Source organism: Microtus ochrogaster, chromosome 8 (genome assembly GCF_000317375.1).
Source record: "Microtus ochrogaster isolate Prairie Vole_2 chromosome 8, MicOch1.0, whole genome shotgun sequence".
Classification (NCBI taxonomy): Eukaryota; Metazoa; Chordata; class Mammalia; order Rodentia; family Cricetidae; genus Microtus; species Microtus ochrogaster.
Genome location: NC_022015.1, coordinates 37,493,366 through 37,506,420, shown reverse-complemented (window position 1 = coordinate 37,506,420; position 13,055 = coordinate 37,493,366). Strand labels below are relative to the sequence as shown.

The window sequence follows — 13,055 nt, the reverse complement described above, 5'->3', positions numbered from 1 at the left end:
TGGCTGTCCTGGAACTCGCTCTGTAGACCAGTTTGGCCTAGAACTCACAGAGATCCTCCTGTCTCTGCCTCCCAGCACTGGGATTAAAGCTCCTCTCACAACACCGGGTTACTTTATTACATTACAATCTCACATAGATTTGCCTTTCTAGCCTGCTTTTAGTTACCCCTCCCCCATGGCCTTTCCAGCACTCCCCTCTGGCTGGTTCCTGGTACTTGCCAGCTTGTTAACTCATTTCCTACCCCTCCCGCGCGCGCGCGTGCGTGCGTGCGTGCGTGTGTGTGTGTGTGTGTGTGTGTGTGTGTGTGTGTGTGTGTAGAGGCCTGAGGCTGATGTTGGGAACCTCTAACATTCTTCCACCTAATTCTTTGAGGCGGTCTCTCACTTCAACCCAGAGATCACCACTATGGCTAGTCTCCCTAACTGGCTTGCTCTGGGGAGCCTCTGTCTCCATCTTCAGAGACTGGAATTACAGATGGGTGCCGCTTCTACCCCTGTTGTGGGAGCTGCAGGCCTGCTTTTCGTCCCGCCCGGCTCCCGCCCAGCTAACTTTACACCAGAAATAACAACACACAAACTGTATTCATTTAAACACTGCTTGGCCCATTAGTTTCAGCCTCTTAACCCATTTCTAATAATGTGTGTAGAGCCCCTAGATGCGCTTACCGGGAAGATTCTAGCCTACGTCCATCCTGGGTCGGAGCTTCATCGCGTCTGCCCGGGAGAGGGGAGCATGGCCTCTGAACTCACTTCCTCTTCCTCCCAGCATTCTGTTCTGTTTACTCCACCCACCTATGTTCTGAGGCCAAGCAGTTTGTTTATTACTTAACCAATGAAATTAACAGATTGATATATGATACTCCTACATCATACCCCAGTTATGGGTACTGAGATCCAGTCTTTATGCCTCGGCAAGTACTTTGTCTTGTTTTTGTTTTTGTTTTGGGTTTGTTGTTGTTGTAGTTGTTGGTTTGTTTTTCAAGAAAGGCTTTCTCTGTAACTTTGGCACCTGTCCTGGAACTTGCCCTTGTAGACCAGGCTGACCTCGAACTCATAGAGATCCACCTGCCTCTGCCTCCCGAGTACTGGGATTAAAGGTTTGTGCTACCACCACCTGGCCTGACAATTGCTTTAACCACTGAGCCATCCCCTAGACCTCTCCTTTTTATTCAGGTCACATGAATTCCATTTTCTTCCTCCTCAAACTCCTTCAAGATCTCTTCCTCTCCTCTTACCACCCCTGTCTAGTCTTATGACACACAGACACATACACTCATATAAATATATGCATAAAACTGTTCTTATTTTTAAATTGTTTTTTGAAGTTCTATGTATGGATGTTTTGCTTGCATGTGTATGCATGTGCACTTCCTGTGTACAGTGCCTGAGGAGGCCAAAAGAGGTTGTAAGATCCCCTAGAATTGGAGTTTCAGTTTGCAAGCCACTGTGTGTTGCTGGTAACTGAACTTGGATCCTCTTCCAGAGCAACCAGCGCTCTTAACTGCTGAGCAGTTTCTCCAGCCTCCACATATGTACATTTAAATCTGGATTCTGTGTACGAGAGAGAACAAGCTATGTTTGCTTGTCTGAGTCTGGTTTTGTTTTTAAGCATTTTATAGATTTGTTTTGTGTGTGCACACAGGGAAGCCAGAGGACAGTTTGCAGGAACCAGCTCTCTTCTTCTGCGGGATCTAGGGATAGAACTCAGGTGTCTGGCTTGAGGGCGAGCCAGTTACTGGCTGAGCCTCTTGCTGGCCAGAGTCTGTCTTCTTCCATTCAACATGATATCCAGTTTTCTCCTTTTCTGCAACCCCCTCCATATCCTTTTAAAGGGTTTTTGAAAAAAGAAACACAGAAGAAGATTATAGAGGAAGACTTGTAGCACCTCCCTTGTCCCCAAAGGCAAATTCTTACCTGTTCCTGTCTTTTTACAAGGTGCCCCAGAGGGAGCCCAGAGCCTCTTGCCTACTCAGTCCATAATCCACCACTGAGCCCCCACCAACCATCCCTGCCAGTTCTATTCCTTATGCCTTCTTTTATTTATTTATTTAGATTTATTATGTACACAGCGTTCTGCCTGCATGTATGCCTGCAGGTCAGTAAAGGGCGCCAGACCCCATTACAGATGGCTGTGAGCCACCATGTGGTTGCTGGGAATCGAACTCAGGACCATTGGAAGAGCAGGCAATGCTCTTAACCACTGAGCCGTCTCTCCAGCCCTTATTTATTTATGTATTTATTTATTTAACATTCCAACTACAATTTCCCCTCCCTCCTCACCTCCTGTTCCTTCCCTCCCTCACCTCCCTTCTACCTCCCACCTCCCATTCACTCCTCCTTCTCCATTCAGAAGGATAAGGCCTCCCACGGGAATCAGCAAAGCCTGGCACATCAAGCTGAGGCAGAACCAAGCTCCTCCCCCTTGCATCATCTTATGCCTTCTTTTGCCAGTGCCCTACATTGAGCCCATGTATGTGATGTATGTTTGTGCCCCTCCTTTCGTGGAGTCCCGCTCTCATCTACCCCTCCTACTTTGTGCCACACCCTGAGACTGTGCCCACGAGACTGCGCAGCCACCCTGAGAGGCTAGCCTCAAATCTCTGTGACTCCACATAGCTGCCCGAGGTTTGCTCCCCAGCCACTCGCAGTTCCTGTATCCGCTGCAGGTCGCGGGGTTCTGCTCCACATGGTCATACAGGGACCCAGAGGTGGGCAGAAGATGCAGGGCAGCCAGCCTTTGCAACCAACCTCCTCCAGGAGGGAGGCATGCAGAGAGCCTGTCTGGGGCAGGGGCTGGAACTCACAGTTCAGTACTGAGCATGCACAGGCTTGTGAGGCCCTGGGTGCTATCTCTAGCCCAAACAACATAAAAAACACGCACGTCACCGGCATGGTGGTGCATGGAGGCAGAGGCAAAAGGATCTCTGTGAGTTTGAAGCCAGCCTGGTCTATACAAGTGAGTTCCAGGACAGCCACAACCACACAGTAAGACCTTGTCCCCAAACAAAAACAATCCACACCTCTGTGTCTGGGATTCTTTTTCAGTTATTCATAGACAGATTCATATATGTGGAGACCATGTCCTCTGCCCCTCAGCCCTTGACTCTGACTGAGATGAGATTAACTCTCTGCTTTTGCTCCACAGTCTGCAATACTTCCCTGTGTGCTGCTGACAGATATAACTGCGCTCCTTTAGGTGAGGACGGTAGCTCCGTGGCAAAGCTCTTGCCACTTGTTCATGAGGTCCTGGGTGGCAGTATTCAGGCATCAGTACTGGCCTACCCTTAGGGCCCTAACAGGATACCCTAGCCACTAAGAGCTTTGCCCACATCCTGTCGTCCGTCCCCCCCACCCAGAAGCTGATCTCCCTCCTCCTTCCCCCACTTTCCTCATCCCCCTTCCCCTAATGAAAACCCCTGCATGTGGGCTCTGTCACATGGCGTCTTTCTCTCTTGCTTTCTTAAATTATAACACTGGGTCTGATTCCCCAACACCACCTTTGTTAATGTATGTATCTGTGAGCCTGCACATGGGTGGACACATGTGTATAGGTGTTCAAGGGGGCCAGAGGCCTTGGATCTCCTGGAACTGGAGTTCCAGGCCATTGTGACTTGCTGTGGGGTGCTGGGAATGGAACCTGGGTCCTCTGCAAGAGCGGCCAGTGCTCTTAACACTGCTGAGCTATTTCTGCAGCCCCAAGATTTTGCTTTTAACATAAAACGCTACCTTCTCACAAGCTAATGTTATGTAGTATCCAGTCTGATCCATGTAATCAATCTCTATAAGGCGCATCTCCTGAAGCTGTATAGCGAGGCCTCTGCCTGTCACCCCAGTGCTAGGCAGAAGCAGAAGGCTAGAGAGTTGGGGACCACCAGCCTGAGGTCTGAAGACCCACTGAGAAGAACCCTATTGCCCAAGACCCTGGGCCCCACCGCTAGCATCAACTTAAAAAGTTTCAATCCGGGGACTGAAGAGATGGCTGAGTGGTCAAGAGCACTTGCTGCTCTTGCAGAGGACCCAGGTCCAATCTCAGGACTCACAGGACAGCCCTCAACTATCTATAAGGCTAGGGGATCTGATGCCCTTTTCTGGCTTCCATGGGCACTGTGTGCATGGGTGTGCTGACCTACACCTAGGCAAAACACCCATATACATAAAATAAAAATAAACAAACCTGGCGTGGTGGCACGTGCCTTTAATCTCAACACTCCAGAGGCAGAGGCAAGTGGATCTCTGTGAGTTTGAAGCCAGCCTGGTCTATAGAGCTAGCTCCAGAACAGTCAGGATAACACAGAGAGATCCTATCTTTAACTGACACCCTGGGCAGAGCCTCAGACCACTACCACACAGCATTCACTGCAGGGGGAGGGGAGCCCAAGTCTGAGGAGGAAAGACTCAGTTTCCCTAATGTGTATTTACAATGCAGATTCCTTTCACGGTCTCTCACCTCTACAAAGTGACTGCCTTAGGGACACCCTCTACATCAGTCCCCTGCCCAGGGAAGCAGCAGCAGATCTTGCTGATAGGCTCCCCACCCCCAACTATCACTCCTCCTAGTTTGGCCCCACTGACAAGTTTGGAGTCCACCCATGACCACTCTTCTGGGTTTCCAATAATTTGATCTACAAACCAGCAGACTGTGTATTTATTATGATTTTTTGGAGACAGGGTCTCAATACATATCTTTGGCTCTCCTGGAACTCACTGCAGGTCAGGCTGGCTGTAGACTCACAGAGATCTGCTTGCATTTGCCTCCCAAGGACTAGGATTTAGAGGTGTGCGCCACCCAGGCTCAGGCTGTTTAGTGTAAAGGACGTAAAGGACGTTGACGGACAGACGCAGGGAACCAGGGTGGCTGGCGAGAAGGCTCTGTGCTTCCCAGACCTTCCAGATGCTGCCTGAACTACAAGTTCAGAAGCTCCCAGAAGTTTCTCTGATACAGGTGCTAAATGTTCCTGTGGAGACTTCGTGGAATAGGCATGAACAGATCACCTGTGTTGGCGTTGGTGATCGGGTCAACATCAGTCTCTAGGCTTCCCTGAAATTGGGGTGGGTGGGGCTTCAGGCTTGGAGGGTGAGGGATTCCAGCTCAGGAAGGCTATTAGCATACCAAAAGACATCTTCTCTGAGATTCCCGGGATATCAGAAGCTGTCTGACAGGAAATGGGGACCAGGACAAAATAGAAGCCTCTGCGGTGCCACAGTCTGACCCGTTCCCATCTCTGGCTCCTGTTCCCCTGGCCACTCAGCCCTTTCCCACCTTCTCCTTTTCTGGTCCTTGGGAGCTTTTCTAGAGTCAGTTTCTAATCTAGAAGAGGTAAATCAAAGCTGGGTGATGACTGCCATGCTCAGAGAGACTGAAGATCTGAGCCCTCTGCTTCCCTTGGGGAAGCCACTCACTTCTCTGAGTCCCTAGGGGACAGCGAATGAAGTCCCTCAGAGCCACCCCGCTCCTGCCCCTCCTCCAGAATTGACTCTAACAGTCCTAGTTCTTGAACCCACCAGCTGAAGGCACATGGCCACATTGTCCTCACCCTGTCCTGCTTCCTTGATCCATTTGGCAATAGCACCTGAATCACACTTGCTCTCCCAGCCTGCCTTGCTGTTGGGGGAGTGAATATCTGGCCCTATGGTAACATCCTGGTTCTTAGATGACAGAGGAATTCCATAAAATTTTAAGCAAGCTTTGGCTTTCCCAATGAGGCAGACAGTACAGGCATCAGGACCTGGGCATAATGCCAGGTTCCCTCTATCCTTGATTGTGAACACAAAGACTCTGCATTCTGGTGACTCTCCAATACATACATACATACATACATACATGGGTATAGTGGCACATACCTCTAATCCCAGCACTAGGGAGGCAAAAGAGGTAGATTTCTGTGAGTTAGAGGCCAGCATGGCCTACTTAGTCCTAGAACAGCTAGAGCTGTATAATAAAGAAAACTTGTCTTATAAAGACCAAGCCTCCCCCCCCCCCGCCATCCCACCAACCAGTGTGTCCTCAAATAGCAAAAGCCTGGTCAGACTTTCTGACTTAAGCCATTGTGTCCCCCTAGCCTAATTTGGTGGTCTGAGCAGGCAGAAAGGGAGCTACTCATTGCCAACAAAGGCGCCAGGCCCCCTGTCTGGGACAGGGCTGTCACCCCTCCCGTGGTTCTTTTCTGCCTCATTTGCATCCCACTTGGAACAGAACAATTTGATACAAACCAACTGCTTTTTAATGTAGAAAACAAATGTCATGTACATAAATATGATCTGGGGCATAAATAAAGTAAGAAAATAAGAGATGTCTACAAAATAAATTACTTATAAATATCATACTGCCCAGTAAGTGCGGTGGAGAGGCTCCACAGCTCCCCTGCAGCTGCTGAAAAATCTAGGGCTTCCCAATCTTGTTATTCTTTTGCAAATGCAGGGTGCAGGTTGATACAGGCAGCAGGGGACACACCACTGATCCACACAATGCCTGGTGACCAGAGGTAAGAGCCAGGAGCTGGGGAAGAGCACAAGTGGCCATGGCCGGCCCATGAGCTCCGTACTCTGGGGTTGGAGAGCCCAGGTGAGCTCTGAGAAGGGGTGTGACCTGGGCAGATAAACTGCTGGGGCACAGGTGGCAGCTTGGCTACCCACTCAGCTGAGGGTCCACTCCTAAGCCTGGCTGAGGGTCACTTCCATCTGACATCTAGAAGTATGGGAAAGGGGAATTAAGTGGTCAGCTGGAATTCTTTTTTTTTTTTTTTTTTTGGTTTTTCGAGACAGGGTTTCTCTGTGGCTTTGGAGCCTGTCCTGGCACTAGCTCTGTAGACCAGGCTGGTCTCGAACTCACAGAGATCCGCCTGCCTCTGCCTCCCAAGTGCTGGGATTAAAGGCGTGCGCCACCATCGCCCGGCTTCAGCTGGAATTTTTAATCTCAAAATCATTCTGCAGGGCTCCCAAGGTTTTCCAGGCTGCTCTTTGTTCCGAGTTTGTGACCCCTATCAGTTCTAGTCAGGAGGCACTTGGGGGCAAGTTGAGACCCCACAGGGTCCAGCCAGTCAACACATACTTCTGAGCCCACCTCCTGCACATGAATTTTAAGTAGACTTCACATTTTCTGGCTACCCTGCTGAAAATGTCCAAATCACACAGATTTGGCTCAAAATTAAGAATGTCTCATAGGAGTGAGTTCCCAATTAGTGGAGGTATTCAAACAGAACTGGAGTCACCTAGCCACAGGTCAGCAGCCACCTAAGTCAGTGGGACTCAGATGGTAGCCAGGCAGATAGTCAGTTTAGGTTCATGATCAAGTCTAGCCACTAAACCACACATGGTCAACGACACTTAGAATATGTACAGCTTCTAGCACATCCTCCTAAAGGGGAATTCATGGGGTATTGGGGTTTTCTTCATCCTGTGGGAAGTCTGTCACTTCTGGAAGCTGGGGCTCTTCACCTCCATGTCTTCCACCATCCCGAATGGATCCATGCTGTCGGGATCCAGGGGCAGGGGAAACAGTTTCGACTCCAGCTGGTCCCTGGCTTCCAAAAAGGACCGGGGAAACACGGGGATAAAGTTGGAGGGCGCTTTGTCCTGGAGCTGTTGCCTGTATTTGGACCTGATGAGGATGATGTGGAGGCGGTGCTTCGGGGATTTGTACTGGTTGTAGCCTAAATAGTCCAGTTCCTCCCTGAAGGTGCAATCTTCCTCCGAGTAACGAATCTTTGGAGAAAGAGACAGACAGCCCTGAGCAAAAGCGCTGTGGTGGTGGCCCGTCCCCATGGCCAGTGTGCTTCTCTAGCAATTGCCTTTAAGCACATAGAAAAAAAATCACCTCTCATCCCATAACTTGGGAGGCAGAGATAAGAGATCAGGAGTTAAAGGCTAGCCTGGGCTAGCCCTGATAGTCCACTCCTGAAGTACCCTAGCACTTTCTCTCTCTCTTAGTTTTATTGATTTTTATTGAGCTCTACATTTTTCTCTGCTCCCCTTTCTGCCTCTCCCCTCCCCTTCAACCCTCTCCCAAGGTCTCCATGCTCCCAACTTACTCAGGAGATCTTGTCCTAGTTTTCTACTTCCATATCGATTAGATCCTAGCACTTTCTCTTGAGACAGAATCTTAGTAAATGAAGCCCTGGCTAGCCTGAAACTCATTAAGGCTAGCCTTGAACTAAAAAAAAAAAAAAAAAAAAAAAAGATCCACCTGCCTCTGCCTCCGGGAGTACATGGATTAAAGGCATCCAATATCTTGTCAGGCCTGGATTTTCTTTTTGAAACGGTCTCTCGTACCTTATGCTGACCTTGAACTCCTGATCCTCCTGCCTTCCAGTCCCAAGTGAGGGAGCAGAGGTGCTCAGATTATACAATGTTCAGTTGAACCCAGAACTTGGAGCAGCTAGGCAACAGGGCCCAATCAGCTGAGCTCTGTTCCCTAGTCCTGGCACGTCTTTAAGAGAGGGTCTCACTCAATAGCCTTGACCTTACAGCAGTCCTCCTACCTCAGCTTCCAGAGGGTTGGGCTGGCAGGTGCGTGCCAACATGCCTGGCAGGTACCAGTTATCCATCCCAGCCTTAGGCTGGGCAATCCTCTCGCAGCCAATGGCAGGGTGCAAGTTTCCCTGGTTTTTAACTAGTGACATTAAAGTCTGGTCGTTATTTACCACTTGGAGAACTCTGCTCCCAGTTTTAGGCGTTTTAGGCTTTGCCTGGGGCCCCGGGGGATAAAGAGGGAGTTCCTGTCTAGACCTGTAGCACAGGAAGCTTTTCTAATGCTGAGGTGATGGAGTCTCCTACCATTGTGTGTAGAGAAGCCCCCCTCACAGGCAGCAAGCCAGGATCTGCCTGATAATCCGCAGCCCTTCCCCCACGCCCAGGGCCAAGCCCCGACCCTGTGGGTGGCCGGAAACTTGTCCCCCATCCTCAATACCAGAACATTCCTAGTCCCCCAGGGTTCAGGTACCAGTGGCAGTCCCCCAAACTGGTGCTACATCCCTTTGGGGAGCCTGGATGGTTCTGTAAACACAAGCCGCGTTTCTCCTAAGCCTGCCGAGGTCGCTGAACTGCAGGTGGAAGAGCGTTGGCAGATAAGGCTCTGATAACAGGCTAATTCCGTGAACGCGCGGCTCCAGCCCTGGCTGACAGCACGGGGATAGAGCCACCAGGCAGCAGGGGCCGTGCTCCCAGAAAAAGGTGCAGTGTAGATAAACACAGGATGTGTTTCTCTTGGAAAATTCTTAGGGGGAACTGGTCACCTTTTCTTCATATAGGAATAATAGATTGTGGGGCTTCTTTTTTTTTTTTTAAAGGTCAGGGAGAATTTGTGACGGACTGTGTCCGTCCAATGGATTCGGAGCAGTACTGGAATTGAGGGGCAAAGCTCCCACAGGCCTTCCCACCCCATTGAGATTAGATAGAATGGAGGTCGAACGCCCCTCCCAGCACCCTCACCGCAAATATCTCAGGAAACACTGTGATGGGAGATTTGTTCGGGCCTGGAGTATCAGCTTTCGGACAGGCACCGGACCCACTTCTTTGTAAACCTGCTCCTTTGCAGAGCCCTTCCCTCCCCGCAGACCTCACACGGCTGCCTCCCGTACTGCTAGAGGGAGGGCTGGAGGCTTCTTTGAACTCGCTCGCAGCCTTTGTTCCCCAAAAGCTCTAGCCTTCCCACTTCCATCCTCCCGGATTTCAGGAGTACCTAGACCTGACCAGCTCGTCCCACCCCCAGCCCCCAGCTCCCAAGCAGGTGAGCCCTTTAGGGACATTCTAAAGCAGCCTAGTCCTACTTCACACCGTGTTCCAAGGACATAGAAATTGACTGAAAAGACACTTCCTTTCTTCTGTTTTTTTCTTTTGCTTGCGGGAGAGAAAGGATTTCGAGGACCACACACGCAATGGCTGGAGAAGAAAAGGGCAGAGGTGGGTTTTCCTGTTCAATATCAAAGGGGCCGAAAGCTGAAAGGGACCCAGCAGCCAGCCGAGCTCGCCTTTAGGAAGGATTAGACATGCTCTGCTGGCCTCAGACCCCCCTACAGCCTGGGGCCATCACTTTCCGCAGGGAGGGGGTAGGAGAGTAACATTAGCTTCACTAGCACTAGATACCTGGCCCTCGACGTTCCTTTTGGGCCCGAGCAGGGGGTGAAAAGACCCAACATGGACCCAGCGCGGCCCGGAGCATTCCGCCGCGTGGGGGACACTCACCAGCCCCTGTATCTTCCCGTCCGCGCTCATGCAGAGGTACCGTACGCTGCTGACATCCTTGATGGCAATCGTCTTCAGAGCCACCGCGCGGAACTCTAGCAAACCTGCAGGCAAGAGAAGGGAGAAGCTGCAGCCGGTACCAAGCAACACGTGGGAACCATACTATTTCTCCCCTCCCCAGACCCAGTCTGGGAGTCCAGGGGATTTGTTAAGGCCAAGTTAGCACGCCCGCGAACTCCTGGGGGCGCAAGGGACCCCAGGGAACGCGCTGGCAGACACTCACTTCGTTCGTTTTGTTCATCCTCGCAGTCCACGGAGCCGTCGCTCCGGATATTCAGGAAGCAGTTGGAGATGTGGGGACCAGCGGCGTACAGGTGCTGAAGGCGGGTGCTCTTGCCCCAACCGTAGAGAATGAGTGGCTCTTCATCGGACAGAGCCAGGGATCGCCGGACCAGGGGACGCCCAGCCACGGCCAGCCACAGAGTGGCCAGGACCAGGGCTCGGACCACTATACGCCCGTTCTGCCTTCTCCACATGGCACCAAGGGAGGGCTCGTGAGATGCGACTACAAAGGTGGCGTGGAGGCTGCAGTGCAGCGCAAATGGCAGGCGCACAGAGTCCGTGGCCAACAAGGCAGCTGGGCGCTTGCGGCGCGGGGCGCGCAGCGCTGCTGCTCCGACGGCTCTGTGGCTTCGGGCACGCAGCCTTATATACGTTTCATCCCGCGGGCCCGCGGGTAGGTGACCGAGGCAGCAGAGCATTTCTCCTCCTAATTGCATCAAGTCTCCGCCCCCCCCATACACACCCTCTCAGGCCCAGCCCAGTGACCCCGCCCAAGTCGACCAGATCTGCAGAAGGAGGAGCCCCCACTCTCCTTCGCCACCGCGCCCCGGGGAACAATTGTTCAATGTGTATCATCCTGGTGGTTATTATAGAATAGGCGGTTTTAATTTCACTATTAATTACTGAGGTCTCCCGGCCCTGGGCTCTCAGAGGGATGCGCTTGAAACGGTCACTAGAGACAGCCAGGCTTTTAGAGCTCTGCCTCCTTGGCCTCCAGTTTGAGTCTTGGGTCCTCTCCCTTAGCTTATCCTCGCAGATCCGACCCTCCCACATTCTCCCAGCTCCAGATCTAGGTCTCCCTTTCCTGGATATTTGCCTTGGACAGTGGAGACGCCGTGGGAGCGCGTCGCGCTCACTAGGTGGCGCTTCAGCCCCAGTTTCGGCCTCCACTGTGCTGCCAACCGCGCTCTGCGAGTCCTCTGCCTGCCTCGCGCGTGGTCTCCACAAGGAGAGAGTCACTGGAGCTGCGGCTTTCGAGGAGGGTGGGCTGGCCAACATGCAGAGGCAGGACAGGCCACGGGTCCCCTCTTGTGTGGGTGGTCAGGCCCTCGAGTCTGCGCGAGGGGGGACAGCTGCCTGCCAGTGAGGAGGGAGGCAGCTAGGAGCAACGGTGGATGCTGCTGGCTACGGGTCAGGTGGGAGGAGAATAGGGGCCCCTCCGCGAACCACTCTTGCAAAGAAAGGAGGCAGCCTGCAGAGAATTCCCCGGCCTGGAAGAAAGGGTCCTCGCAGGGGGCTTTGGCTCAACCCTTATCCTTTCTCATTATGCCTTCAGTCTTCCAACTCCTGGGTGTGGGGCCCCCGAGGCTGGTTTGGGGAAAGAGGTACTGGCCTCGCTCTGTGGTGATGGGAGGTCTGTCTGCAGGGGCGGGATGATGGCAGGTCTGATGAATCTCAATGAGGAACACGCCACATTCAGACGCTGTCAGTGGCTGGCGTTAATGACGGAGCGCTGGGAGAATGTCACCAGGAAAGTCTTTACAAAAAGACATCCTCGAAGGGTCTCTGGACCGGGGACTCCCATGCTGTGAGGCTTGGTTTAGGGAGCGGTGCCTCCTGTAAAATCTAATTACTTCCCCCTTGTGATTCTCAATCGGCAGCGCAGACTATTAATCTTAATTGCCCTCTCCTGCCGCTTTCGTTTTAATGTCCGCGATAAATGTGGGGTGCTGGGGAGGTTGGCAGAGGCTTCACTGAGGAGTCCCCCCAAATTGGGCTGGAGGATGGAATATGGCTGATAGTATCCCCCTCCATTCGGCTCCCTTCTTGGAGAGACCCGGAAGAGTTGGCGATGTTGGTAATGGATGCCCAGAGAAATGTCTTTAAGGTTCCTGAGGTGGGTTTTAACTCCCACCTCTGATCAGAGGGACACAGGGACTCTGAAAGGTAACAGTGCTGCCCCTCCGTGAGAGGTGGAGATGGAGCCTTGTGTGTGTGACAGACAGGATGATCTGTCTCAGGGCTTGTGGTGACGGCAGACCCACAGCTGGTCACTCCCGGGGCACCTGATGAACTCTGGGCCAGTTGCATCAGCCTGCTTCTGGGCTTGCCTTGTGGGTGGTATGGAAGAACGGGCATAGAGCGTTCAGACCTTTCTTCATATATAGAACAGGAGTCTGGGTTGTCCACACACAGAACGAGAGTGGGTTATAACTGGTCTTTCGTAGTTCAACAATGGTCTGGGAGTAAGGGGTGAGTCCTGAAGAAAAATGAGGCTTATAGAGACAGAGAATGTGGGGGTGTGCCCTCACGATCCCGTTTCTGCGGGTACACCAGGGAGAAAAAAAGGAAAGGGGAGAGCTGTTTTGCCAGCAGGTGGTGCTGTTGCCACCTTAAGACTCTCCAGGTGAGAGAGGAAGGGGTGCCTCCCTTTTGTAGCTTCTGGTCGCAGATATGGACTCCTGAATCTCCAGTACCCTGTGTGTTGCTAAGCCTGTGTCAGGCTGACACTTCGCAGAGTTAGTGTGATGGCATCAGTGAGCAGGACTCCTGGGACCTCTGCTGTTTTCTCAGAGCCCTCACGAGCCCAGATA

The 13,055-nt window shown here is 52.1% G+C and overlaps 1 protein-coding gene across 1 annotated transcript; it reads right to left on the bottom strand.

The window, feature by feature from the left end:
- Positions 1 to 6,728: 6,728 nt before the first annotated feature.
- On the bottom strand, positions 6,729 to 10,816 carry Fgf19 (fibroblast growth factor 19). The gene is made up of 3 exons (XM_005351609.2): positions 10,463 to 10,816; positions 10,180 to 10,283; positions 6,729 to 7,701 (listed from the first exon to the last, which is right to left on the bottom strand). Exons 1-3 carry the CDS (start codon positions 10,713 to 10,715, stop codon positions 7,408 to 7,410), a joined length of 651 nt encoding a protein of 216 aa, XP_005351666.1. The 5' UTR covers positions 10,716 to 10,816; the 3' UTR covers positions 6,729 to 7,407.
- Positions 10,817 to 13,055: the final 2,239 nt, after the last annotated feature.

Excerpts from the sequence above, each read along its gene's own strand:
- Fgf19 (XM_005351609.2), bottom strand. The coding sequence starts at position 10,715 with ATGTGGAGAAGGCAGAACGGGCGTATAGTGGTCCGAGCCCTGGTCCTG. Across the intron at positions 10,284-10,462 it reads GGATGAACAAAACGAACGAA|GTTTGCTAGAGTTCCGCGCG; the intron begins GTGAGTGTCTGC and ends TCTTGCCTGCAG. Across the intron at positions 7,702-10,179 it reads ACGGGAAGATACAGGGGCTG|ATTCGTTACTCGGAGGAAGA; the intron begins GTGAGTGTCCCC and ends CTTTCTCCAAAG.